This window comes from Seriola lalandi, unplaced genomic scaffold (genome assembly GCF_002814215.2).
Source record: "Seriola lalandi dorsalis isolate HSWRI2012SDOR001 ecotype SW California unplaced genomic scaffold, Sedor1 jcf7180002054722, whole genome shotgun sequence".
Taxonomy (NCBI): Eukaryota; Metazoa; Chordata; class Actinopteri; order Carangiformes; family Carangidae; genus Seriola; species Seriola lalandi.
In genome coordinates this window covers 759442-783787 of record NW_019525275.1, presented here as the reverse complement: position 1 = coordinate 783787, position 24346 = coordinate 759442, and the positions used below count along the sequence as shown (strand labels likewise).

Here is a 24346-nt window from a genome sequence, read left to right as displayed (position 1 = left end):
ACGCAGCAGACTGGCCGCCATTATGGCTCTGAATTGCACACGAAAATAGTGAAAGGGCGATCCCGGTAAGATCCAAAATGGCGCCTTTTCCCCTTTAAACAAGAAACCAATCGAATTCATGGAAGTTATTTTCTATCCAATCAAAATCCACTTGGGGGGCGGGACACCCGCTACTGGGTGGATCTGTTTTGGGGTGTTGTGAATTCGTGTAGTCAAGAAATCTTGAGTGGGAGTTGTCGGACCGATTTTGTTGTGCGTTTTGTCCGTTGATTGGCACCGATTTCCAACGCGCCAGCTGCAGACATGCCCGGGATAGAGAAGCTGCCGATAGAGGAGACGCTGGAGGACAGTCCGCAGGTAACATATCTCTTCACTGGAGGCTTCAGCTAGCTTGCTAACGTTAGCTACTTATCCGGCTAGGCTAACTGTCTTTGTAGGCTCAGTGTTTGCCAACAACCAGCGAAGAGATGCCGCTAACGGCCCGGCTAACCAAAGCTGTCAACCGGACAGATTAAATGGGAAACGCCAGCTGTGCATCGGCGTTAAAATGACCTCAGCTGGAGGAGGTGTCAGTCAGGATACGAAGTCGAAATGTCAAACATCATTCAGTGTTGGTTTGCACTGAAATGAGCTCGTTAAATGTGTATTTAGCTACTTCCTTAGCCTTTAAGCTAAAGTGTTTCCACTCTTTCCAGTGATAACTGTTTATTCCTTGGCCAAACAGCAGTGTCACCCTGCTGCTGTCTGTTATTGTTAGTATGTCACACAGAGCCGCAAGAAGCTGCTGCTGCTGCTGCTGCTGCTGCTGCTGCAACTGCAGCTGCTGGTGATGCACTGATCCAGATGACTTGAGACACACCACAATTAGTGCAGCAAATCCATGACAGAACACCTGCTGTGACATCACTGATCAGGGTGTGGCCAGAGTGTGATACACCTGACAGGTTCAGTCTGTAAATATACTGTAGGATGTTTGGATGTTTTAGTTCAGTTAATGTGCCATGAGTTTTATCAGGCACTTCAGGGACTTGTATTATACGGGTAATGATTTGTCAAGTATTAGATTAGAAGATTGCCAGAAGATTTATCAGAAATAATTTTAATTTTAAGTGATTGAATTTTTTTGGCTATTTTTCAAGCAAAAGGGTCAAACATTCCCTTTCAGTGTGTCATATGTGAGGATTTTATGTTGGTGAATCTGGATGAAAAAGGTTAACAAGCTTAGTTAATTCTAAGTTTTCTTATCTAGCTGTGACCACTCAAGTAAAACAGCCGTACTTTGAAACTACATGTAACATCATCAGAACTGTGAGACTGACAGGAGTAATTTGAGGAAACATTGAGGGAAAGTTGATCATGGCAGCTTCAAAATGTGATTTCCAGCATGGTAAAATATATACAATTTAACCAGACTAAAAGAATGTGAGTTACCTACACTAATTTGTCTTTGTGATACAAGCTGCAGTAGTGTAAAGCATATGTAATTATTATAAATCCTGGTGCCGCTTGACCATTTATAAATTGGTAGACACATGTCAAAAATTCAGTCGTACAGTTGGATGCAATTTTTTTTGTGACTTTTACGTACAACTATTTATTTTTATCTCTCACAATGACATTAGTTGAGATAGACAATGACAGATGAGCTTGCTGGCTGGCTAAAGGCTAAAAAATGCTGTTGGGACACACCTTGATAACAGTACTGTACTGTAGGGACAGATCGCAGGTGTGGATTTACATAGATAGACATGGGTTTGGTTTTTGGCAGCCACACAAGGGATCATTTGGGGCCATAACTAACACTGTTATTCACCACTTCTATTGTGTGTTTTCTATACAGACCCGCTCTCTGCTGGGAGTGTTTGAGGAGGACACTGCAGCCATCTCCAACTACTGTACACAGCTCTATCAGGCCATGCATAGGATTTATGATGCACAGGTACACACTCACACACATGATTGACAGTTATACTGCCACTGGCGTTGCAGGTGCAGGCCAGAACATACAGTAACATTAATACGTGGCTGCTCATTAAATAATGTGTCTCCAGCTGCTCAGTGCTGTTTCTGCTGTTTTGTTTTGATTTTTCAGAATGAGCTCAGTGCTGCAACACACCTGACCTCCAGGCTGCTGAAAGAGTACGACAAACAGGTGGGCCACTTCATACCAGCCACCACCCCGAAGACACACTAGACATGAGCCTTACACTGGCCTTTCAACACTATCCATCAGGCTTATGACCCTAGCCGTTAGCCTCACGTCCCTAGCCAGAGGCCATTAACCACAGTTTTATAACACCAGCCCCAAATTTCTAATACTAGCCATGAACCTTATCACACCACCTATCAGTCTTATAATTAGCCAAAACCTTATAAAGTAGCCACTGGCTTTATAACATTAGCTAGCAGACATATCACACTAGCACCATCCCTGAAACAGAAGCCACAAATGTTAAAATGCTAAACACTAGCCTTTTAACGCTAGCCATTAGCCTTATAATACTAGCCACTGGCTTTGACGCTTACTTCACACACTTATGTCTTATCTACAGTTCTGGTTATGTTTTACACTGTTGATTTTTACAGCTAGCAGCTAGGAGCATTTGGTCCCATCTGCCTGTCCAAACACTTTAGTCCAAAACAAGACCTCTTGACATTTTTGTAAATATGTCATGACCCCTGACCTTTCCATTAGAGACAACTACAGGTCAACATTTAACTAACATTTATTTTTTGATGATGAGGTGTTTTGCTCCCAGGAACTGACAGATTCATATGCTGTACGTTTGATGCAGTTTCCTCTCGGGAATCGCTCTAATCCATTCCTCCATGTCGTTGCTTCTGTTGTCTTTAGCGTTTTCCTCTGGGTGGCGATGATGAGGTGATGAGCTCCACTCTGCAGCAGTTTGCAAAAGTCATTGATGAGGTGAGAGAGAACACAAACACACCAGAGCTCGATATTTCGTCTGACAAGTTTGTTTTATCCTTCTGGATGTGCTGCACAAGAAGTTTTTATCTGATATGATATGACATCAGATTCGATTTACTGTGAATATCTGTGAGATGGAGAATAAGACGCTGTGTTCATCTTTAAACTGTGGTGGTTCCACTGGTTTCTCTCTCTCTCTCTCTCTCTCTCTGTCTTTCTAGTTGAGTTCCTGTCATGCTGTCTTGTCCACCCAACTTGCAGACGCCATGATGTTTCCCATCACTCAGTTTAAAGAAAGAGAGCTGAAGGGTAGGAAACCGCACACAAACAAAAAAAGAACTACATGGACAAGGGCTACGTGGACAGCTAACCGTCAAATGTGATAGTTGAACATGTGATTCAACAAGATTTTCCAATAGATTTTGGAACCTGGCTGCAGGGATTTCCAGACAAAAAGTACACTTGTACCAGTATGTGGTGCTCACATAAACAGGAAAGGTAAAAATATCCCTTGCATTCTAACTTGCAGTTCTTTTTGTTTCTCTCCAGAGATCCTCACTCTGAAGGAAGTCTTCCAGATAGCCAGTGATGGTAAGTTTGCACCGCTGGTTTGGGCCTGCAATTCATTTTCTATATCAGTTTATCAGTTTCTTTCTTTGGAATAAATGTTCATCACAAGTTCCTTAGCATCTTCTAATTGAACGATTCTGTGCCCCCTGTCCGTTAGCTACTGTTGCTAACAGATGCTGGCTAGTGTTATGTTTTTCTACTACAATTATGACCTGTCTGAATATCCATCTCAGCTTTGCTTGAAGCTTTGGTGTGCATATTCTAATATGTCCGCCTGACATCTGCTTGTATGTCTGGTAGAGTTTTTTTTCCATAAAAACCAGAGGACAGAATTTTTTTGACTAGATTCAGGCAGTTAAGGACTTTGGAGGCTGAATATCGCTGCATTTCCTATTTTTAAAAGCTGTTTAGTTTGTAGTAATCTGGGAAAAGATCTGCAAAATCTCACATTGGTTCTCAAATGTTTGGAATTTTTATGTAATAATTTACTTAAAGCAGTTCATTGATTAACATTTGTCTTGAACATATTTTCATTACTGTTAATCCATGAGTATGGAGTTTTGTCTGTCCTAATTTGAATGAAGATGATATGAGAATTTTTAGCCACTATCTCTCAGTCACAGTTCGCTCGACACGTCACAATGTAGAGTCACATTTAATCTTTTTGTCAGTCTGACTCTCGTGGCTTCAAACTGCTTCCACGTTCAGTCAGAATCGCTTTGTTACTGAGGTTTATCTGAACTTAAATGAAGATTTCCCCTTGTTTTTAAGGGTTACAGGCAGAATATTGTTGTACTCATTACTGCTTTGTCTTCCTCTCTAACTTGTTACTGCTAAAAAAGAAAATATGTTTCTTCACCTGAACCATCTCACCTGCCTGTTTGACTGTCTGTGTGCAGATCATGACACAGCCATTAATCGATACAGCCGCCTGTCCAAGAAGAGGGACAACGACAAGGTAACCACATTAGTGACAGCAACGCTCCTCATCAGGTTTATTATTCAGTGCTTTAATACCACAGTTTGATGCTAAACTCTGAGGTAATGCTTTCTTGATGAAGCATCCATTCAGTTGCTTGTACACAAATCTCACGTCTTCTTGTTCAGCTGACCTGCTGTGCACAGTGAGGCTCTTGTTATTAGCAGTTACTTGTATTACAATAATCTGAAATGTAGCAATTGAGCACGGTCTCCGTTTTTTCTATAATTTGAAACAAATTACATTAGGCACTTTCTGCAGAAATAATTAGAAAGATATGGACGTAACTTCTGCATTGTCCAGTCTGGTTTTGAGCGTTTTAACCCATTAACGTCTAATTGTATATTTTTATTGTTTAATGCACAGTTTTTAGATCGATCAGATTGATTTCCCTCCAGGCAGCCATTTCAGTTGATTTCTTAGAAATTCTTCATTAGGAGTAACCCTTTGAGTTGTCCCATCTCGTCAGAGTGGAACCATTGCTCGGTTGTATTTTTTGTCATACGTCAGTGAAGTGGTTGTTGTGTGGGGATGCAGCTGCAGCAGAGGAGTGTTTTTAAAGCTCTCCTACAAGGTTCAAGCTTCTCAAACCAGTTATATGCCAATATGAACATATCACAATACGATTATCAGTAATAATATCTATATATAATAATATAATATCTTTGACTAGAAGATATAACCTTGAATTGTAATACTGAGCAGAGTGTTGTGTGTTGCAGCTGCGGGCGGAGGCAGTGGAGGACGTCTACACCTCTCGCAAGAAACAGCACCAGACCATGATGCACTACTTCTGCTCACTTAACACGCTACAGTACAAGAAGAAAACAGCTCTGCTGGAGCCACTGCTGGGCTACATGCAGGCCCAGGTACACACACACACACACACACACACACACACACACACACACACACACATAGCAGTGAGCTTTCATGTGCATCACTGTGACAGCAACAAGAACTAGATGTCACTGTTAACAGAGAGAAACATGAGACTGCTGTGATGTTGAAGTGGAACCTGCTGATGTGTCTGTATCTTTATATCTGTGTTCGCTCTGTGCAGATCAGTTTCTTTAAGCTGGGGTCAGAAAATCTTACCCAGCAGTGGGAGGACTTCCTGGGAACCATAGGAACCAGCGTCCAGAAGTAAGGACCTTACACCCGCCCCCTTCCTCCCAAAGTGACTCAGATGTTTTCTCCTTTTTACTATTCTACATTCAAAGTCCTAAATGCAGTGTTTTTTTGAATATAACTAAGTTTTAAAGTGCAGGTGGTGTTGAAGAAGCTGCAGATGGATGGAAACATGAGAGTAATATGAAGCAGCAAATGTGAATCTAGTGTCTGTGTGTGTGTTTAGTGTCCGTCGGGAGATGGAGGAGGAGGTGGGGCAGATGCAGCAGACCATCCAGCAGATGGAGATATCATGTGACTCGCTGTATGCACCGTGTGACCCTGACCCCGCCCACTCACCTGTCTGTCGCAACCTGACCAGGAAACAGGGATACCTGTACATCCGCAAGTAAGACACAAACACACACACACACATTTTAATATTTTTATTTATTGTTCACATTAAAGACACTTTGAGCTTCATGCACACAGGAGCTGTAAAGGTTTATTCCACTTTAAGTCTTATTGGTTTTTTCCATCATTTTAGCAGTTACTTGTTTGGAAGAGAACATGAAGGCAAGACAGTAAAATGAATACCTAAACCGTCTGTTGTAAACATCTATCACAGATTCAGTTTGACCCTCCTTACTTCCTGTAGTTGTGTTCATTCAGTTTTCCTGTGCAGTGAGGGATTATCACAACATCTCAGGTGTGGTCTGTTTCAGTTTGACCTCCAAATAAAGTGATTTAGATCGTCTAGATAAACTGTTTGTTTGTCTCCAACGTGTCTGATCATCTGGCTGATCATGTTTCTTGACAAGTCACATTTCTGAGCTATTAAAGTACAGTTGTAAAAACAAAACAAAACATAATTCTCCTTTAACGAATATAAAACTTTAATTGTGAGGTTTGGTCTGTAAAAGTAGCCCCTCTGTCTGTCTCTCAGTAAGACGGGTCTGGTGTCGACCTCCTGGGAGCGTCAGTACTTCTTCACGCAGGGCGGTAACCTGATGCAGCAGGGCCGCGGCGAGGTGGCCGGCGGGCTGGTCACAGACCTCGACAACTGCTCCGTCATGGCGGTCGACAGTGACGACCGCCGCTTCTGCTTCCAGGTCACATCCTTCGACGGCAAGAAGTGAGAGAGCCCCCGTTACTTTACTTTCTTCTCTCATGACGACACTGTAACTCTTCTCAGATGTTCTCGCCAGTCTGACACTTTCAGGGTTAATGCCACCTTCTCTCGTTTTGTGCTCCGTCAGAGTGGTGACGCTGCAGGCGGAGAGCAGGAAGGACTGCGAGGAGGTAAATTGCTTTTTTTTGTCATGTGACCTTGCCTGTCAGCTGTTCTGTTGTTTTCTCACACCATCTTCCTGCTGTTTGTTTATCCACCAGTGGATCTCCACCATAAACAACATCTCCAAGAGGATCTACCTGAGCGAGAACGCAGAGGTGCGTGTCCTTCTTCTTCCCTCATTAACTTTCTTGTCACAGATCAAAGAGGAAACTTTGGCAGATACTTTTAGGTGTAGTTTATCCTGGTTTCAGATCCATGAGTCACACACCCATATCTCTGATTTGATTTGAGTTGGAACGTCAGTCTGTTTCCCCCAGTTGTTAAAACATTAGTGTGGAGGTCATACAGCCTGACGCTACCACATCATAACTATTATAATGACATGACAAGCTGGTGACGACGCTGTGCAGGTGAACTGATCGTATTAGCACCTGTACGATGAGAGACAGTCTCTTACTTTCTTCCAGCTGTGGCAGTCGGTAGCACTGTCTGTCATATTGTGATCAGTGGTCAGATATTTGCAAAAAGGCACAAGGTGGTTACAAGTAGCAACATGAGAAAACACATGTCCAGTCACAGTGTAAACAGGAAGACAAAAGGAAAACATATGGATAACAGCTTTTTAAAAGTGGTCTTTGGCATTGTATGCTTTTATTAGAAAGCTGTTTTCCCATTGGTTGACACTGACAGTACTTCCTTCCTATTGACAGGAGCTTGCGGCCAGAGTGAACCAATCAGCTATCGAAGCTGTGACGCCATCACCGTCCTTCCAGCAGAGACACGAGAGCATGAGACCCGGCAGGTAGTACTGACACTGACGAGGGGTTATCGACAACGTCATAACCAATCAGCTGCCAGATGTAATGGAGATGGACCCCTGGTGGCCAATCAGATTTCTCAACTTGACGAGTCAGACCTCCATTTATACAATATTTCTCTCATTTCAGTAAAGGGCGTGCGGGCAGAGCGAGCAGTATTAGCTCCGTGGGGTCCGAGCCATCGCCTGCGCTTTCTGTGCTCTCATTGGACGCGCTGGTTGCCCCGGAAACACCAATCCAGTTTGACATCATTTCCCCCGTCAGCGAGGAAAACTCAGGACAGAGCAAGACGGCAGCACAGTCCGGCAGGTGTGTGTGTGTGTGTGTGTGTGTGTGTGTGTGTGTGTGTGTGTGTTAGAGATATATGCTTCAATGAGGCGTTAAAGGGTAGTTCCACAAGGTAGAATCACTTCAAAAAAGGGGATCAATACAAAAATAGATCTTTAGAGCAACTGAAGCACGTACCCCAACGCCTAACCACTGTGTGTGTGTGTGTGTGTGTGTGTGTGTCATACAGAAGGAGTAATCCATTTGGAGAGACGGGAGACACCACTACAGAAGACAGTGAAGGTACTGTCTGTCTCAACATTTCATTATTAAAATGAAAACTACATCTGCATGGTGTCTGTTGATGCATCTACCTCCAATTTGTCACCGTTTTGTTCAATGAAAATGTGTTTGAGTGCAGCGTCGTCCTCTCCTCATTCTGGTGCACCACACCATTGTGATTTCATTGCTGCCCCTTGTTGCTTTGCCTTGAGTGTATAAAACAAACACTAAAACTACCGTATAATCCTTCCTGTTCTTCAGACTGCATCATCACCAGCTCTTTGTTGTTTGTTGACTAATATTTTACTCTTATCTTATATTTTATATTGTAATGTTTGGCAAAGAATTAGAAAAAAAACTATTTTATTTGTATTATATATTGTAAAGATGTTTCTAATCTTGACTCTTGTAGTTTACTATAATTTAACAACATTAATAATAATAATTACAATAATACATTTCAGACCAATTTTAATCAAATTGAGATATCCCTGTGTTTGTTTCCTGTGTCCGTGTTGTCCAGACTCGATCCTCCACCAGCTCTTCATCGTTCGCTTCCTGGGCTCCATGGAGGTGAGGAGCGCCGAGTCAGCAGACGTCATCTCTGAGACCATGAGACAGATCCTGGCCGCCAGAGCCATCCACAACATCTTCAGGATGACCGAGTCACACCTGCTGGTCACCTGCGACTGCCTCAAGTATGTGTGTGTGTGTGTGTGTGTGTGTGTGTGTGTGTGTGAGTGTCTCAGTCGCAGTAGCGCCCCCTAGAGACGGCAGTGTTCATTACAACTACAACATGAATGTGTTGGACAGAACAGTTTTTGACCTCTTGTCGCTCTGTGGAGCAGTTTTTTATTTTGAGTAGGTCCCCATTTTGTTTGTTTCACGCACAAGGACGCACATGCACTGATCGTGAACATAACAAGAAAAGGAACGTTAAGTTCTTCTTAGAACCTGAGCAGGGTGGAGTTAAAAGTTTGTCCTGAGGGTGGCGCTCCAGGAAAGGTCATGGAGCCATAAAAATCAAATGGTTTATTTAATGACAAGCTGCAGATTAGAAAAATTAAATTTTTCCTTACACATAAAAAAGTTCATAACAGTGATTCGAACTGATAACGTGTTATCAGTTCGAAAAAGTCTTTGAGTTTAACATGTGAACTTTTCTTTTCAGGCTTATTGATCCTCAGACACAGGTCACACGACTCAGGGTAAGATGATCTGTCTCAATAGACTAGATCCTTGTTTTGGTTTCAGACATGTTTTTAAGGATTTATAATTGGTTCCAGTCCCCATCTTCCTAAATTTAAGCCTTCTCTGTCCTCCTCCTTCTTTCTCTCCCTTCCTCCTGCTGCAGTTCCCTCTGTCCAGTGTGGTTCAGTGTTCGTCCCATCAGGACAACAAGAGGCTGTTTGGCTTCGTTTTGCAGTCAGCAAGTGGGCGGGGAGACAGCCGAGCCGTCTGCTACATTTTCGAGTCCAACAACGATGGAGAAAAGGTCCTGTTCATCTGTTTGTCTCTCTGTCTCTGTCTCTGTCTCTACTCTGTTCTGTCTCTGTCTGTCTCTGTCTGTCTGACCTGTCTGTCTCCTTCATGTGTTGCAGATCTGTGACAGTATCGGTCTGGCCAAGCAGATAGCCTTCCACTCTGAGATGGTGAGACTCATTTAAAACTCCATTATGCTGAAGCTAAAGCGAACTCCCCCACAGTTTGGGGATGGTAATGGTTCCTCCAGATGTTGTGGATGTTAATTATGTTGTTGTGTTGTTGATGTTTTTCTCGTGCAGGACCGTAAGGCGGTGGAGAAGAGGAAGGAGCAGGACAAGGCCAAAGAGAAGCAGCAGGAGGAACTCAGCAAGCAGAGACAGATAGAGAAGGTGACCTTTAACCTTTAACTCTGAAAAGTGACCTAAACCTTAAAAGAGGCTAAAACACAGAAAAAGCTTTAGAAAAATACCTGTGCACGGTTGGACAGGGTGCTGACCTGTAGTAACCTGCCAGAAGCCTGGACCGCTTTCATTAAACCAACACGATCTCTGGTGCCAAATATTATAAGGGAAAATAATTTTTATAAAGTTCCGTAATGACAGTGCTATGGGAGGATGTTTCCTACATTTCTCCTCGTCTAAAATCTTGTTTTTCTGGCTGAAACGAAGACGGGAGAAACTGAGAAATCGGAGACAGAGAAATCGGCCTGCCTGAGGTTCACGATCGTGACGAGCAGTAAAGTCTTTACTGAATGCTAACATGACGAGAGACTGCTGAATGACTGAGCTCCAGGTCACTGACAATGATTGCAGTACACGGCTCGGTAACATAACCTCCTTTATTTTGAAGCATGACTCAGTCTTGTCTTTTCAGGATCTGGAGGAGCAGAGCCGTTTGATCGCCGCCTCTAGTCGCCCTGCCAACCCGCCTGCCCCTGACGGACAGTTCCTAGTGCTAAGCAACAGCCAATCAGAGGACAGCGACGCTGGGGAGGAAGGGAAGAAGAGGGGCGAGTCTGAAGCCTAACGACACGCAGAGGATGCATGTTTTACCTCCCAGGCTGGTCCTAGCTGGTACTGTTGAAGCAGCAGCTCAGGAATCAGAGGAGGGGGAACACCACCTGCCCACCCGGGCTGCCTGGGACTGAAAAACATGCGCTCCCTCTCTGCTGGACTCTGTTTGAAGTTTGTGGTGGAGCCTGTCACTCTGAAAACGGAGGATAAACTAAATGCACCCACACTGCAAGAGGAGGAGGAGGAGTGGCGAGGAAACATCTCGCCACGGACTGGTGTTTTATTCTGTGTGTAAAAACGCTGCTTTTTATACCGGCTCCGCTATCCAGAAAAGGACAAAAAAATATAGATTAACCTGTAAGTTTCTGTTTTACATGTTTATTTTATAAAGAAAAAAAAAAAAGAGCTAAGAATAACGACAGAGGATATAAAGCAGAACAGCGTGAGGAATAATGAACCAGGATCTGAAGGAGCCTGAGGGAACACAGAGTGCAGATTTGGACGGTGTCAGTGTCTCACTCTGGCACTGAGGAACCTCAGCTGTTTTCTCTGTCAGTGTTGTTGGTAAAACACGAGACATACGATGCTCTAAAACAACAGAAGAAGAAGAAAAAGGAGACAGAGCGAGCAGGGAGTCTTATTTTGAAGAGTACTTCCTGTTGTGATGTGTTCATCGGCTGACCTTTTTACTCATCTTCCTTCAGACGGTCACTAGTTTTCGTTCATTTCACCACAGGATGAAGAATAACGCCCAGTCTTGAGTCGGTATTTTTTGGTTTGTAATTTTCAGATGTTTTAATTGACAAACAATTAATCTAAAAAATAATCCGCAGATTGATTAATAATAATAATAATAATAATAATAATAATAATAATAATAATTGCAGCCTTACGTCACAGTGACATTATGACCACTTTATTCAGGTCAACAAGACAGAGCCAGTGCATCAAAATTAAAACAGGTCGCTGGACTCTTCTCCACTACACCGACCTTTATTCCAGTTTCTTTAAATACAGTACATTGATCAGTCATGTGATCGATATGTCAATAAACGAATGGTGAAAGGTGCAGCGGCAGCGTGGACGGTGAAGAGGAACAGATCCAGAAATCTAAACCGTCAGCGAGTCAACGTAGATTTGGTCAAAAGACTCTCGAGACGTCTAAATTCAAATTACGCTTCACTGGGTTGGACGTGACATTTGGTTGCTGCTTCAAACTAAATGCCAAAACGTGTTGTTCGTCGTTGTCGTCCAGATAGACTCAGATATTCCTTTTTCAGTGCCTTGATAAACAGTTAAAAATCACTGGTACAAAATGACCTGCCACCTCTGGTTAAAGGTTCGTTAAATTTAGGCACAAGAACTTAATTAAGGTCAGGAATCGTGGTCGTGGCTAAAAATAAAACTGCTTCAGCTTTTGCTCCTGACAGACTTGAGTCATAATTGAAATGCACGTGAGGTAAACATTGGTCATATTCTGATGTTTTTCTGTCAAGGGCATCTTCACATCACATTCAGTGTAACTGTGGTTTAAATACTACTACACTCAATTTTAAATTCTAGTGAAGATCCCAAAGCTTTCAAAAATACCAAATACTTCACGCTGAAATGTAGGAAAATGATGCATAAGACATTTAAAATAATAATTAGGAGCTGCAACAAGCCAACAGTGGGGCCAGACGGTCTGAGAAGGTGGTCTCAGACTTTTTAATCCCACTGAATATATTACAGTTACAAGTAAGACTGAATTGTAACTTAGTTGTCTAAAACAAAACTAACTTTTCAACCAAATGTAGCCCAGATGTCAGCAGGCGTTAGACTTACTGACTGTGTGTGATGTGGAAACACAGAAACTCTTGCTGCGACTTTATTCAAAGACATACGTGGCATTGAAGACTGAAACAGAAAGATCACTCACAGCTGGACTCACTGTGGTGACAACATGTCAGGTTAAACTCACGTTACCTGCTGAAGTTATCCTGACTGAACTTCACTGATCAACAGCCTGTAACGTGAATGCAGGTTGGGCAACAGTGTGACAGGTTTTTTGAGTTTGAGATGTGACTTACCTGTCATCATAGTCGCTGTGAATGAAACATTTGCCCCCCCCCCCCCCGAGGTCAAAGGTCAACTCTGATTTAGCTACAGTGAAAATACCCTGTGCCCTAACAACTGAACGGCTTCAGTGCCAATATGAACTTTGTTCTTTTTCTGAATCATCAGCCGTCGTCAGTCCAGCATCCTCTGCTTTTCATGCACTTTGTACGCAGTGTGTTTTTAGCATGTTGTCATGACTGAAGCCAAACAGACCCAGAGGTTGTGAAAAAGAAAGTTGTATTTTGAATTGATGTAATTTGAAGAGTTTCTCTGCAACTGCTGCCTCTTACAAAATGAATAATTGCATGAAAGTAACGCTCCTTAATGAGAAACATTTACCGTTCACCAGTTAGATTTTAGGCCACGAAGGTGAGCCAACGATGCTTCGCTCTTGTCTTTGTCCGTTTGCCTATTGAGAAACGTTGGTCTGACGTTGGGAAAAGTTGGAGATCTGTCAACTAAAGCACAAACCTGATCAATCGGTCTCCTCACTTTTGCTGCTTCTGACGACAGTTTGATAAAAGGAAGCTGAGATTGGAAAGAAGTAAAGATTTTGGTGTCAACTTTTGGTTTTCTCTGGTGAGCTGATACATTTTATTCATTCAGTAAACTGTGAAGAAATGTCACATTTTTGGCATCTAAATATATAAAACCGTAGGAACCATGCCGACATGCAGTCCTCCATCTGCTCTGCCAAATAACCAGCCGAGCCTGTGTGTCTCTCCTGACATCACAGTATTGATCCGTGCTTTAACACATGTTAATCTGAAACAATGCTAGAGGCCTTTTAATGCTTCTCACAGGTTTGATTCATTAATCAGCGTTTATTCAGAGTGATTGATTATCTGTAGGAAAATGAAGTGAATAAGCTTCAGTTTCAGGATCATAGACATTGCATGCACAACAGACAAAACCTCTTCAGTCGCCTGTGGGGAAGTTAACGGGGTGAAGACGTCTCTAAATCAACTGTTACTAATAAAAAATTTATTTTTTGGTTGTTTTTTTTTTTTTTTTGGGAGGATGTTTTCTTGCTGTAACCAGGTGACGGACTCGAGTCGATGGAGCTGCACTTTAACGACAGGATCGACGATGTTGAACTGTAAATACGTTTCAGTGATTGATGTTCCAGTGTCATGATTAATAAAAAAAGGCTTTTCAGTGATAAATAAAGCACTAACTCCACCCGCCTGAGTCAGTCTGCTGATGTTTCCGGATCAAACGAACCTCCTTCAGCTACAAGAGCTGCAGGGAGTTTTACAGGTGTAAATCAAGAACAGAACTAAGTGGATTTTTGTGTTTATGTTCATGTTTGCACAGTTTATTGTTATATTTGTGTATGAAAGTTCATTATTAACATTAGTCTGACAAATTTAGATATAAAAAAATCAATATTTAATTGAAATATATAAATTCTCAATTATTCTTTTTCCTATCAACATTTCTGTGGTTACGTAAATTTTTTTATACAAAACATAAAATTTACACTTTGAATTTTGCCATTTTCTTTGTGAATATATCTTCCAAGTATCATATCGTCCTCAAAATGAAACAAAACATGGAAAAGGATAAATTCAGATTTTTAAGATCATTTTACAATATAATTCTATGTTGTATTTTACACGACACTTTCTCGTTATTTATATATATTTTGTTTATAAAATATTTTCCAAGCTTTATGCCATTGAGTATCATTAAAGAAAGAAGACTAGAAAACTCTTTGTGGAGTTTCTGTCTCTGAAAACTGAAAACTGTTTTTTACCTTCCCCAAAAAATACATGATAGAAAAATGTAATCTAAATCAATAGAAAGATCTATAACACCATCATTTCTAAGACGTAATTATAGAGTGTTAAATAAAGTGTCCGACACTCTTACAGGCATCAACATGAACAGTGTGCGGGGGTCAGAGGTCAACGACTGGTCATGGGGAACTCGAGCTGCTGCTCTGCGGGTTCAGTTTACTTATGAATGTGTGTTAACGTTTGGAGGATGTTGTAATGTCGTGGTTTTTAGAGCGGCTCACACTCTACACCACCCTTCACTGATCACACATAATGAAGATGGACTTTAATCTGTCCCCCTCACAGTCCCGACTCAATATAATGATTTATATTCTAATTTCTATTTTTTACAACTTACTTTAACTATGTCACAATCCATGTATTTAAAAACAAACAAACACACAAACTGGCCACCTTAAAAACTTTAATATAAGAAAAATATGAACATGATCAATAAATAATATTGACTTACTGTACATGTGAAGCGACAGAAAAGAATCTCAGCTGATTATTCAAATAGCAACACGTAAAAAAAAGAGTCTTTAAATTTACGCAACAAAACCAGCAGGGCAGTTTTAATCATGTGTTTCTTCATGTGACGAAGAAACTGTTACAGGAAACATATAATTGACTTATAAAAGAAGTCATTAAGTTTATTTCAAGCCTAACATCATTAATGACAGATTCATTTTATGTTAATGCTTACAATCCCTCAACAGATGAAAAGATGAAAATAATCAGTGCAGTTCAGATGTGTTTCCCATAAAAATGACCCACCTGCCTGTCAAAAACAAATATTTATGGGATGACCAGAAACCTGTGTGACACAAAATAATGTGATAGATCTGATTTTTCTCTATTTTTTCGAATGAAACAGACGGAAAATCCTTCTCTCATGTCCACATTAAGGTCATGACCTCACACGAGTAGACGTCACTTTATTTTGAGCCATAAGAAGCTCAAAAGGTTTGAAAGCACGGGTCTAAAACATTACATCTGTCTTCGACCTGTTGGAAGTATAAACAGTTTTGACATCGTCAGTGGCTCCTTATCTCCTTAGCTCCTTATCATCGACTCTTCTCGACTTTCTGATGGCAGGGACAACAACTCAAAGCCTGAAGCTCTGTTTGAGGTGATAAAATTGATCTGTTTTTGAAAACTGAAAGCTAAAATGACCTGCTGCAGGTTCATTTTAAGTTAATAAATGTAATTCCCTAGTCTCAGATTGTTGCTCTGACATTTCACCCCATCTTTATGATTCTTTTAATGTGCCATGAACATGGTACAATCTGTAGTGTGTTTTCTGGAAGAGCTGGGATCTACAGGGTTTTCCTACGTGCTTTTGAACGCAGCGCTAAAATGTCTTTGCGGAAAGCTGGATTTAACGTATGTGGGATCATTTTGTTGTGTCTCTGCTGGATTCACAGTCTCGGCTCAGTTCACAGAAGAAAGCCTTTTGTCTTTGAAGACTCAGCAGGAAAAGGAACAATCCAGAGCTTCACTTCAGCTCCTACTGCTTCAGGATCCGGTGGGAGAGCCAGTCCAGACCCTCGACCAGACCTGTACCACTGACGGCACAGGACGACTGGACATACCACTGCACAGACACACAGAAGGACAAAACCATTCAAAACCATTAAAATAATCATATGGTCTCTTAAACTCTGTAGTTAAACTTAAACTGTAGTTTAGTTTGTTGTAAACCCTGCTGCTGCGTCTCTCTGCCAGCAGAGGTCGCTGTAGGTGAGTGAACAGTTGAAGTTCTGATCAATCTGTGCTGTCGTTGTGTCAGTGCGTGTTTACGACTTCAGTTGAAGAGAACGAGTTACTTTCAGTGTATTTAAGATGACAACACATGAGAAGAAAACAGGTGGATCTGTCACTCACCGGCTGTGAGATCGCTGATAGGCCCAGGGCCGTGGTGACATCAATGACAGACATGGCTCTGGGCAAATCCTGCTTGTTAGCGAAAACCAGAACGGCCACGCCTCTCAGCTCGTCCTCCTCCAACTGCAACGCACAAACATAAACGTGGTGAGGAAACAGGAAAGTTTGGAGCATAAGAAACGAGTCAGAAATGTCCTCCTCTAATTTGATTTAATTTAATTTGGCGGGGTGTCTGGAAGGAGAATATGAACCTGAACTGACTCTGAATGATTTTAATGACTTTCACAATAAGTTTCTATCTTTTGTACTGCAAGACTAAAGCTGATGTTGTGTGTGTGTGTGTGTGTGTGTGTGTGTGTATGTGTGTGTGTGTGTATTAGTTGATGAATAAAGGAGTGTGGAAACACTTCAGAGAAAAGCCTGTTACCATCCTGTGCAGCTCGTCTCCAGCCTCTTTAATCCTCTCGGGGTCGTTGCTGTCGACCACAAATATCAAACCCTGAAGAAGACAGAGACAGACACACATCACTGCACATGTCCTGTTTCTGTCCTAACTATGTAACAGCCGAGTAGAAGTGTTACCTGTGTGTTAGTGTAGTAATGTCTCCACAGAGGCCTGATGACAGTCTGACCACCAACATCCCAAACTGTGAAACTGATGTTATTATACTCCACTGTCTCCACATTAAAACCTGCACGCGCACACACACACACACACACACACACACACACACAGTTTATTTTATGAATTATGAATTTGTGTTATTTATATATTACATATGTGCTTTAATATAAAGACATCAGACAGACTGACCAATGGTTGGGATGGTGGTGACGACCTCGGCCAGCTTCAGTTTGTACAGCAGTGTGGTTTTACCTGCTCCATCCAGACCCACTGCAGTAACACACACACACACACACACACACACACACACACACACACACACAAAACAGACAACGGTGATATATAGATCCATCTATAGCCCATCACAGCTTCTCAGAACCTGAGGTGACGTCTTAAAATGTCTTTTTTTTGTAAAATATCACAAGTCAAAGTAAGAGTAATAGATTAATACTACTGTCATGTTGCTACAGATAACTTTATTTACACAACAGTTTTCAGACGACACAAAAAGATAAATAACAACACAAATAAACAAAGAAAAGACTATTCATACTGTTATCACAGTAGTGCCTCAACTATCACTACTTTTAACAACACTAATGATAAAATGTTACCATAATAAAGTTATTAATTTCCACTGGTTAACCAGGGTTTCTAAAGTATTCACTAACTTAGATTAAAGACATTTTTAATACCACATAGAAATGTAATTTAACACCTCTTTCATGATCACACTGAAGGTATAAGGCCCAGAATTATTCACCAGGTTCATGATTTTATGGAAATTTATATTGTATTTTTCCAGCTGTATATAAAAATAATCCCTAGTAATATAATTAATTAACTAATCAATAAACACGACCTCTATATGAAGCCAAATGAATGGATTAACCAGTTTCCATACCGTTTTTGCTAAACTCACAGACAAAAAATCTTTCATGACCAGTTTAAGACTTTACATTTAATTTCTGAAACACTTCATTAAATAAAAATTAAGACTTTATAATATCTTTAAAAAAACGCAGATAAGCTGTTAACAACGTTACTGCTGAAATCAGATCTCACCCATTAAAATCCGGACGGGTGTCTTCGAGGTGAACCTGGAGAAGATTCGTGAGATGATGACGCCCATGATGGTTCAGGTAGAAAGTTTCTCCTCCGCACTAAAGAGCTCGCTGTGTGTTTGTGTGTCGGTGTGTGTGTGTGAGTGTCTGGGGTTTTATAGAGCAGCAGTAGCGGTAGTGTGTGTGTGTTATGTGTGTGTGTGTGTGTGTTATCCATGGTGTCACACGAGCCGCTGTCAGCTCGGTACACGGTGGCAACAAACGCGCAAACGGTGTCAACACCGCACACTTGAATTCACTACATCCGCTCACAGAGACTTCAAAATAAGGGCTCGCAGTTTGTTTTTTTGTTTTTTAAAATGTAAATTCACTTTATTAACGTGAGCACAATTTAAGGATAAGACTGACAATATACTTTATTTTTCTTAATGTTGTAAAAACTGTTGAAAATACAGAAAACCAATCAGTAGTAGTAGTAGTAGTACTTACAGTTCTATGCAATAATTTGGACCTATAAAATATGTCAGATATATTTGCAGAAAGAAAAATGTTTATGTCTGTTTGCTACATGGATTGTATTTACTTCTTTTCACTTTACAAAAATCAACCAATTTTTGAAAAAGAAGTATTTTCCCAGGGGTGTCTAAATGTTTGCATACAACTAAGTACAATTTTGAGGTACTTGTACTTTACTTGAGTACTTTGATTGGAAGCTGCTTTATAGGCCTACGTCTTACGCCAATGAAAACGTTGTACATGCATATGTAAAGCGGAGTTGTTTACTTTTGTCAGGCATTATTTTATTCTGAAAATCCTCTCAGCAGCAGTCAGGTGAGCTGCAGGCTCTCAGGTGAGTTCCCATGTCATGTTGACATCTTGCAATAAGTTGAGGAACTGAATGAAAAACAATACAATATTTTTGACATGATTTAAAGATAGGTGTGAGCATCGCTGTGGCTCTGTCAAACAATGAAGCACGATCGACAGGTTTTAATACATTTATTTTCTTGTTACATGATTACATGACAATGTCAAATAAACGGTATATATATATATATATATATATATATATATTTTTTTTTTTTTTTTTTTTTTTCTTTAAAGCAAAATATCTGTGAGATATCAGAGTAAAAAAGTCATGATATAAGTCCAGTTTCAGGAAAATTATAGCAGCAAAAACATGTTCCATTAGACAAAACATGTCCTCACCAAAGTTCCTAGTTATTTTCCACCAGTGATTTGCATCACGTTGCATTTCAGAGGACAACTGGCTGGGTTACGGATAGCGGAAACACAGCACCGGGCTTTACTGGTGTGTGAGTCCAACATGGAAGCGTGAAACCCGGTTTAACAAGGTCCTCCTGCAGGTGGGGGGAGAGGTGGGTGAAGAAGGTGGACCCAGCTGTAGACGCTAGGTGGCGCTAGAGGCTCGCACTCCAGTAAATGAAGCGTAAAAGCCAAACAGGCTGCGTGAGCTTTCACTGTAATGACGTTAGCCTCCGGGATGTTTTTTTTCCGCCGTTAATGAGTTTGGACACCGGGGACTGACATCCATGAACCTCTCCCGTCTCTGAAGCACATCCACCGTGAACTCCGCGAAGTCAGCTCACTGTCCACCCGGTGATCCTGAAGGTATGTGGTTACTGTGACAGCTCGGTGTCTGTAACTGGAGACACTGCGTAACGTCAAACCGTGATGTTAGCTAGTTAGCTCGCGTTAGCATGCACGGCTACTTTAACGGCGGTTAGAGTCGAACTAACGCTGGTGTTTTTCCACCAGTGTCCGGGACAGAGAGCTGCAGTAAAAGAAGAGAGGGGAACGGGGTGTTTAATGACACAAAGCAGTATGAAGTTTTTTTTCCATTCAAAGCTGATTTAAGATGAGGGTAGCAGACTTAGCCAGCTAGCGTGTTGTCAGGCTAAGGTCAAGAAGCTGGCCAGTCTGACAGCTAACGCTAACTAACATGGTACCTAAGAGTCTATAAACGTGTTATGTGGCAGCTAGTCACATCACCACCGCTATCATTTCACTGCAACACTGCCTAACTGGTTAACGCCGGAACCTGGGCTTGGTTATGTTTCAATATTAAGCGGTGGATCCCCAAAAGTTTCATTAGCTTGAAGCTAGCTCGGTGTAAATATAATTAAGGTCAGATTGATTGCCTGGTGTAATGTACTGTGGCATGTTATCATTAGTAATTAGCTTGTGGTCACTGCATGGCATGGTGACAGTAGATGTTTGATTGGTTTGACCAGGTTTTATAAGGTAGCTTCATCTACACTGGGTGTGATGATAACCACGCTGCTACTCGTGTTTATTTGTTGTCAAACTACTGACGCAGGACTGCCTTATCATGCTGCTCCACATTGACCATAGTATTAGTAAATAAAGTCACTGCCTACTGAGGCACCTCTGTGGTTTTACAGATTGATATCCGTCATAGTGGGAGTGACTGGTGGCTTCACTGAGGTTGTGATGGTGTTTTGGCCTGTATGCAATGCTAAATATCCTGCTGACACCAGTTAGCTGGGTTCACTTGTGCTTGATGATAACTGTATGACAGTATTATCAACATTTTATGAGAAAGAAAAAAGTTCACTTCCCCTGTGTGTGCCTGGTTCTTCTCATCATCAGTTTATATCAAGGGCATGTGTCCAGCTCTCCATACTCAAAAGTTTGGGATTGTAATCACGAGAAATTTCAATAGAATATAGTTTGCTTCAAGACAGTAATAATTATGGTAGCTGCAGAATTATTACATGATAATTAAGCCCTAGAGTTGGCCTCTTGTGTATTGTGATAACATCAGTTTTTACATTTCTCAAAATGCATTGAAACAACATATGTCCCTACTAAATTTGTTCAACATGGATCAAAATTAAAAAATATTTATTATCTTCTGTATTTAACTCTATCAGTATTACTTTTTTATCATGTTTTATATTTTGTTAACATACACAGTGATAAGATTTTACATTTAATTTAGTTTTATGAGCAAGGAGAGAGACAGAGATTTTGCTACTTGCTTGGAAGATATAATTGCAACTTAAAAAGTAATCCTTTTTATTTTTTTGAGGTTTTTGAATTTACCTTCAGAACAGTGTTAGGTACACAGATGTGCACCTCTATAACTCTGTAACACATATATAATAACGATACATTAAAGGCACAAACTGAGGCAAGGAAAAAATGTATTCCAATGTTTGGGGTCTGTTGTGAGTGTTTCCAAACAAGGATTTAACTGGAGTCGGTTATCCCATGTCAGTGACAACAACTCTGCTGTTTGTGTGCGAAAGCCTGGTTTCTACTACTACTAAAAATCAAAACCATTGTGTGACATTCTTTTCAGACATAAATGATTCCGATTTGACAGTTTTGACATCAGATGTCGTCAGTGCTTTTAGTGTACCTGCATTTTTTTCTTTTGTGGAAAGTTACTGACGCCATCATAACCATGTGCCAGAGCTGTCAAGAGATGGCGGGGTTGGTGCTGGTCACTGCGCGATTTCACTTCTTGTCTCCTGATGCTGAATTCATTACCTGTGCCTGACCAATAAATCGCAGGCTGATGTTATCAGCCAACATCAACCTTTCACAGATGTGTCAGTATTCACCCGTGCAAGTTAGACGGCAAAGTTAGTGGCAAATGTTAGTTGATTAATCAATAAGTCGCTCATCAGAAAAATAATCGGATATTATTTGCATAATTTATTAATTGTTTATGTCATTTTTCAATCAAAAATGCCATTAAGTAGTCCCAGCTTAACATGTCAGGATTTTCTGCATTTCTCTGTTTTATATCACATTTACTTGTTTTCACTTTTCTTTTTCCATTCTCCACCTCACAGTGTGGAACTGACACACTCTTTTTAGGCCTGTTCAAATTTTAGTTATGCTTCACTTGGAAGATTTATACAGAGGTATTGTTTCAGTGTTATAATGACAGTGTAAAGTATTTGAAGAAGGTAGTAGTATTGGTGCCGATACAGCATCGGAGGTAAATTTTGTTCTATGCAGGGGACGCACCTCGACCATTCTTATCCCTTTGTCATCTTAACGTGGAGATTAAAAATGGCCTCCTCCAAACTCGCCAACTTTTTGTCCTCTGTTACTGCGTTCTCTTTTACGGAATGTAAACAAACCTCAGCCGGACTCAGTGTCTGTCGCTACGAAACCAGCGTATACTGTCGCCAAACTATAAATAAAAAATGATGGGGCAAACTTCTGTCAGCTCGCTGAAGTATAATTTAGCCGTTAGTCTATAATTTGATAATTTGGCCTTTTCCAGGCAACCAACCAACATCTGCAGTGCTTCTGCTTCTGCTCCATTCATTCTGTCTAAAGCAAGGACCTCGGAAAGTCTTGCATATAGCCTTTGGTATGAATGGGTCAGTGTAGATTATTTAACCCTGGACAAGTCCCCTGAAGAAGGATTTGTAAGTTAGCTGGCTACTTTTGGGCTTAAGTCTGGCTTTTTGGTCCCACAAATATGGTTACTCCTACAGGATCCCAACACAGTCCGAAAGAAGACATTCACACACGCATAGTCGGGACTTTATGAAAACTAATGCTCAATGCTGGTCATAAAACATGGCTTCTAAGAAATACTTACTGTTAAAAAAATAAAAATAAAATGAGCAGAAATTGCTTTATGAATTTTCAGTGTAGCCTCTTCATATTCAGACGGTGCAGCCCTGAGGTGACCCGATGAATAGAAAGTCTTTATAGAAGAAATCAGATGACAGTATCACATAAATAAAAAAGTATTCCCACCATGAAGCAATGACAGGAAATAATCATCTTGTAGCTAAAAAAGGAATAATATGTGCATGTTGAAAACGAGCCCCTAATAATGTATTCACAAACAGAGTCACACAGAGCTTTCTGCAGTTTCTCCACATCAGCAGCAGAAATTCAGTTTCTTGAAGTTTCCTTCCACAGATGCCTGTTGCCATGTCTGTACACTCAGTGGCTACTTCATTAGGTAGACCTGTGAAATCTAATGCAGTCCCACTATATGTCCTAACTATATGTTTATTTTTGAGGCTGTAGTTTGCTGTGGTGCAGTAGTATTGATCTGAACTACATTGTATTGAGTAGAGCTCAACTATTTTGATAATCAAGAATTAATTTCAGTCGTTTTTCCGAGTCAAAATGCCAAACACTTCCTGGTTACAGCTTCTCAAATGTGCAGATTTACTGTTTTTCTTTGTCTTATATCATTTTAAACTCAATAACTTTGCGTTTTGGACAAAGATAGACATTTGAAGACCTCACCTGGGCATTTTTCATTATTTTTGAATAATTTTTGGACAAAAGAACTGACAGATTAATTGATAATGAAAATAATCATTAGTTACAGCTCTCATTTTCCTATAATACTGAGAAATGTCTCTAAAATCCCATTTGCAAATATGATCTGGGGGGAGAATATTAGAAACATTTTTACACCATGGCTGCGATCAAAAACTCCACACTTGATTTAAGTATATGTGCCCCATCGACGTGCAAGTCCTATCAGCTGACTGATATGTTGTGAGTTCTGGTTGCTATGGTAACTCCAGAGTCTTAGGTGTGTGGTGAGAAAGGAACCCAGATGGTAGACATGTGTGATCTTGGTAGTTGTTTTGACTGATCTGAGTTGTTGTGTCACCCAGACAATTGTTGATAGGACGAATTGTTCTCGTGTCTGTGTGTGTGTCTGTATGCGTGTGTGCGTGTGTGCGTGTGTGTGTGTGTGTGTGTTGCTCAGCAGCTGTTCAGCTCTGTCAGGGGACATTGGCAGCAGCTGTGTGAGTGTTTTTGTGTTTTCCCCAGTCGTAGTTTGTGATTTTTGAGACTGACAGATGTGTTTGGGGTTTACGTCCCACAGGGCCGCATGACACAGAGACAGAACTGGATCTCTCTTCCTCCACTACCTCCTTCGTTCCTTCCCTGTCTCCTTGTGTCTATCACCAACACATACTCACTACTTTTTCTTCGTTGCCATTTCATTTCCCCCTCTGGTCTGTTCCTTAGTTGTTTTGTTTTTAGAGCTGCAAGTATTAATAAATACTTCTGTTGATCGACAGAAAATTAATCGATAATCAAGCAAAAATCTTCCAAATTTGATGTTTGTAGCTTCCCCAGTATGAAGATTTGATGC

At 40.9% G+C, this 24346-nt stretch overlaps 3 protein-coding genes across 4 annotated transcripts in view; 2 read left to right on the top strand and 1 right to left on the bottom strand.

Moving 5' to 3' along the window:
* The first annotated feature begins 188 nt into the window (after positions 1–188).
* appl1 (adaptor protein, phosphotyrosine interaction, PH domain and leucine zipper containing 1) lies at positions 189–14026 on the top strand. Its single transcript, XM_023424198.2, has 22 exons — positions 189–357; positions 1841–1939; positions 2093–2152; positions 2855–2926; positions 3151–3238; positions 3479–3520; positions 4399–4457; positions 5201–5347; positions 5542–5624; positions 5836–5997; positions 6535–6723; positions 6848–6890; positions 6981–7037; positions 7593–7684; positions 7830–8009; positions 8218–8270; positions 8773–8947; positions 9421–9457; positions 9604–9744; positions 9851–9901; positions 10034–10123; positions 10608–14026. Exons 1-22 carry the CDS (start codon positions 304–306, stop codon positions 10758–10760), a joined length of 2127 nt encoding a protein of 708 aa, XP_023279966.1. The 5' UTR covers positions 189–303; the 3' UTR covers positions 10761–14026.
* A 1009-nt stretch (positions 14027–15035) lies between these two features.
* LOC111668210 (uncharacterized) lies at positions 15036–18439 on the bottom strand. Its single transcript, XM_023424199.2, has 6 exons — positions 18203–18439; positions 17327–17407; positions 17095–17204; positions 16940–17011; positions 16513–16635; positions 15036–16222 (listed from the first exon to the last, which is right to left on the bottom strand). The coding sequence occupies exons 1-6, from the start codon at positions 18267–18269 to the stop codon at positions 16136–16138; spliced, it is 540 nt and encodes a 179-aa protein (XP_023279967.1). The 5' UTR covers positions 18270–18439; the 3' UTR covers positions 15036–16135.
* A 1203-nt stretch (positions 18440–19642) lies between these two features.
* The window catches only part of ip6k1 (inositol hexakisphosphate kinase 1), a 29400-nt gene continuing 24696 nt past the window's right edge, over positions 19643–24346 (top strand). The window contains exon 1 of one of the 2 annotated variants that reach the window (XM_023424222.2): positions 19643–19833. The gene's annotated coding sequence lies outside the window, so the exon portion shown is untranslated. The remainder of the gene's footprint in view (positions 19834–24346) is intronic. The other variant, XM_023424223.2, reaches the window with a different exon arrangement.

What these genes read in the sequence shown, in the direction of transcription:
- appl1 (XM_023424198.2), top strand. Translation starts at nt 304, where the DNA reads ATGCCCGGGATAGAGAAGCTGCCGATAGAGGAGACGCTGGAGGACAGT. An exon ending in CACTACAGAAGACAGTGAAG is followed by an intron (nt 8,271 to 8,772) that starts GTACTGTCTGTC and finishes CGTGTTGTCCAG; the next exon opens with ACTCGATCCTCCACCAGCTC. An exon ending in CACAGGTCACACGACTCAGG is followed by an intron (nt 9,458 to 9,603) that starts GTAAGATGATCT and finishes CTCCTGCTGCAG; the next exon opens with TTCCCTCTGTCCAGTGTGGT.
- LOC111668210 (XM_023424199.2), bottom strand. Translation starts at nt 18,269, where the DNA reads ATGGGCGTCATCATCTCACGAATCTTCTCCAGGTTCACCTCGAAGACA. An exon ending in ACCCGTCCGGATTTTAATGG is followed by an intron (nt 17,408 to 18,202) that starts GTGAGATCTGAT and finishes GTGTTACTGCAG; the next exon opens with TGGGTCTGGATGGAGCAGGT. An exon ending in GAGACGAGCTGCACAGGATG is followed by an intron (nt 16,636 to 16,939) that starts GTAACAGGCTTT and finishes TGTGCGTTGCAG; the next exon opens with TTGGAGGAGGACGAGCTGAG.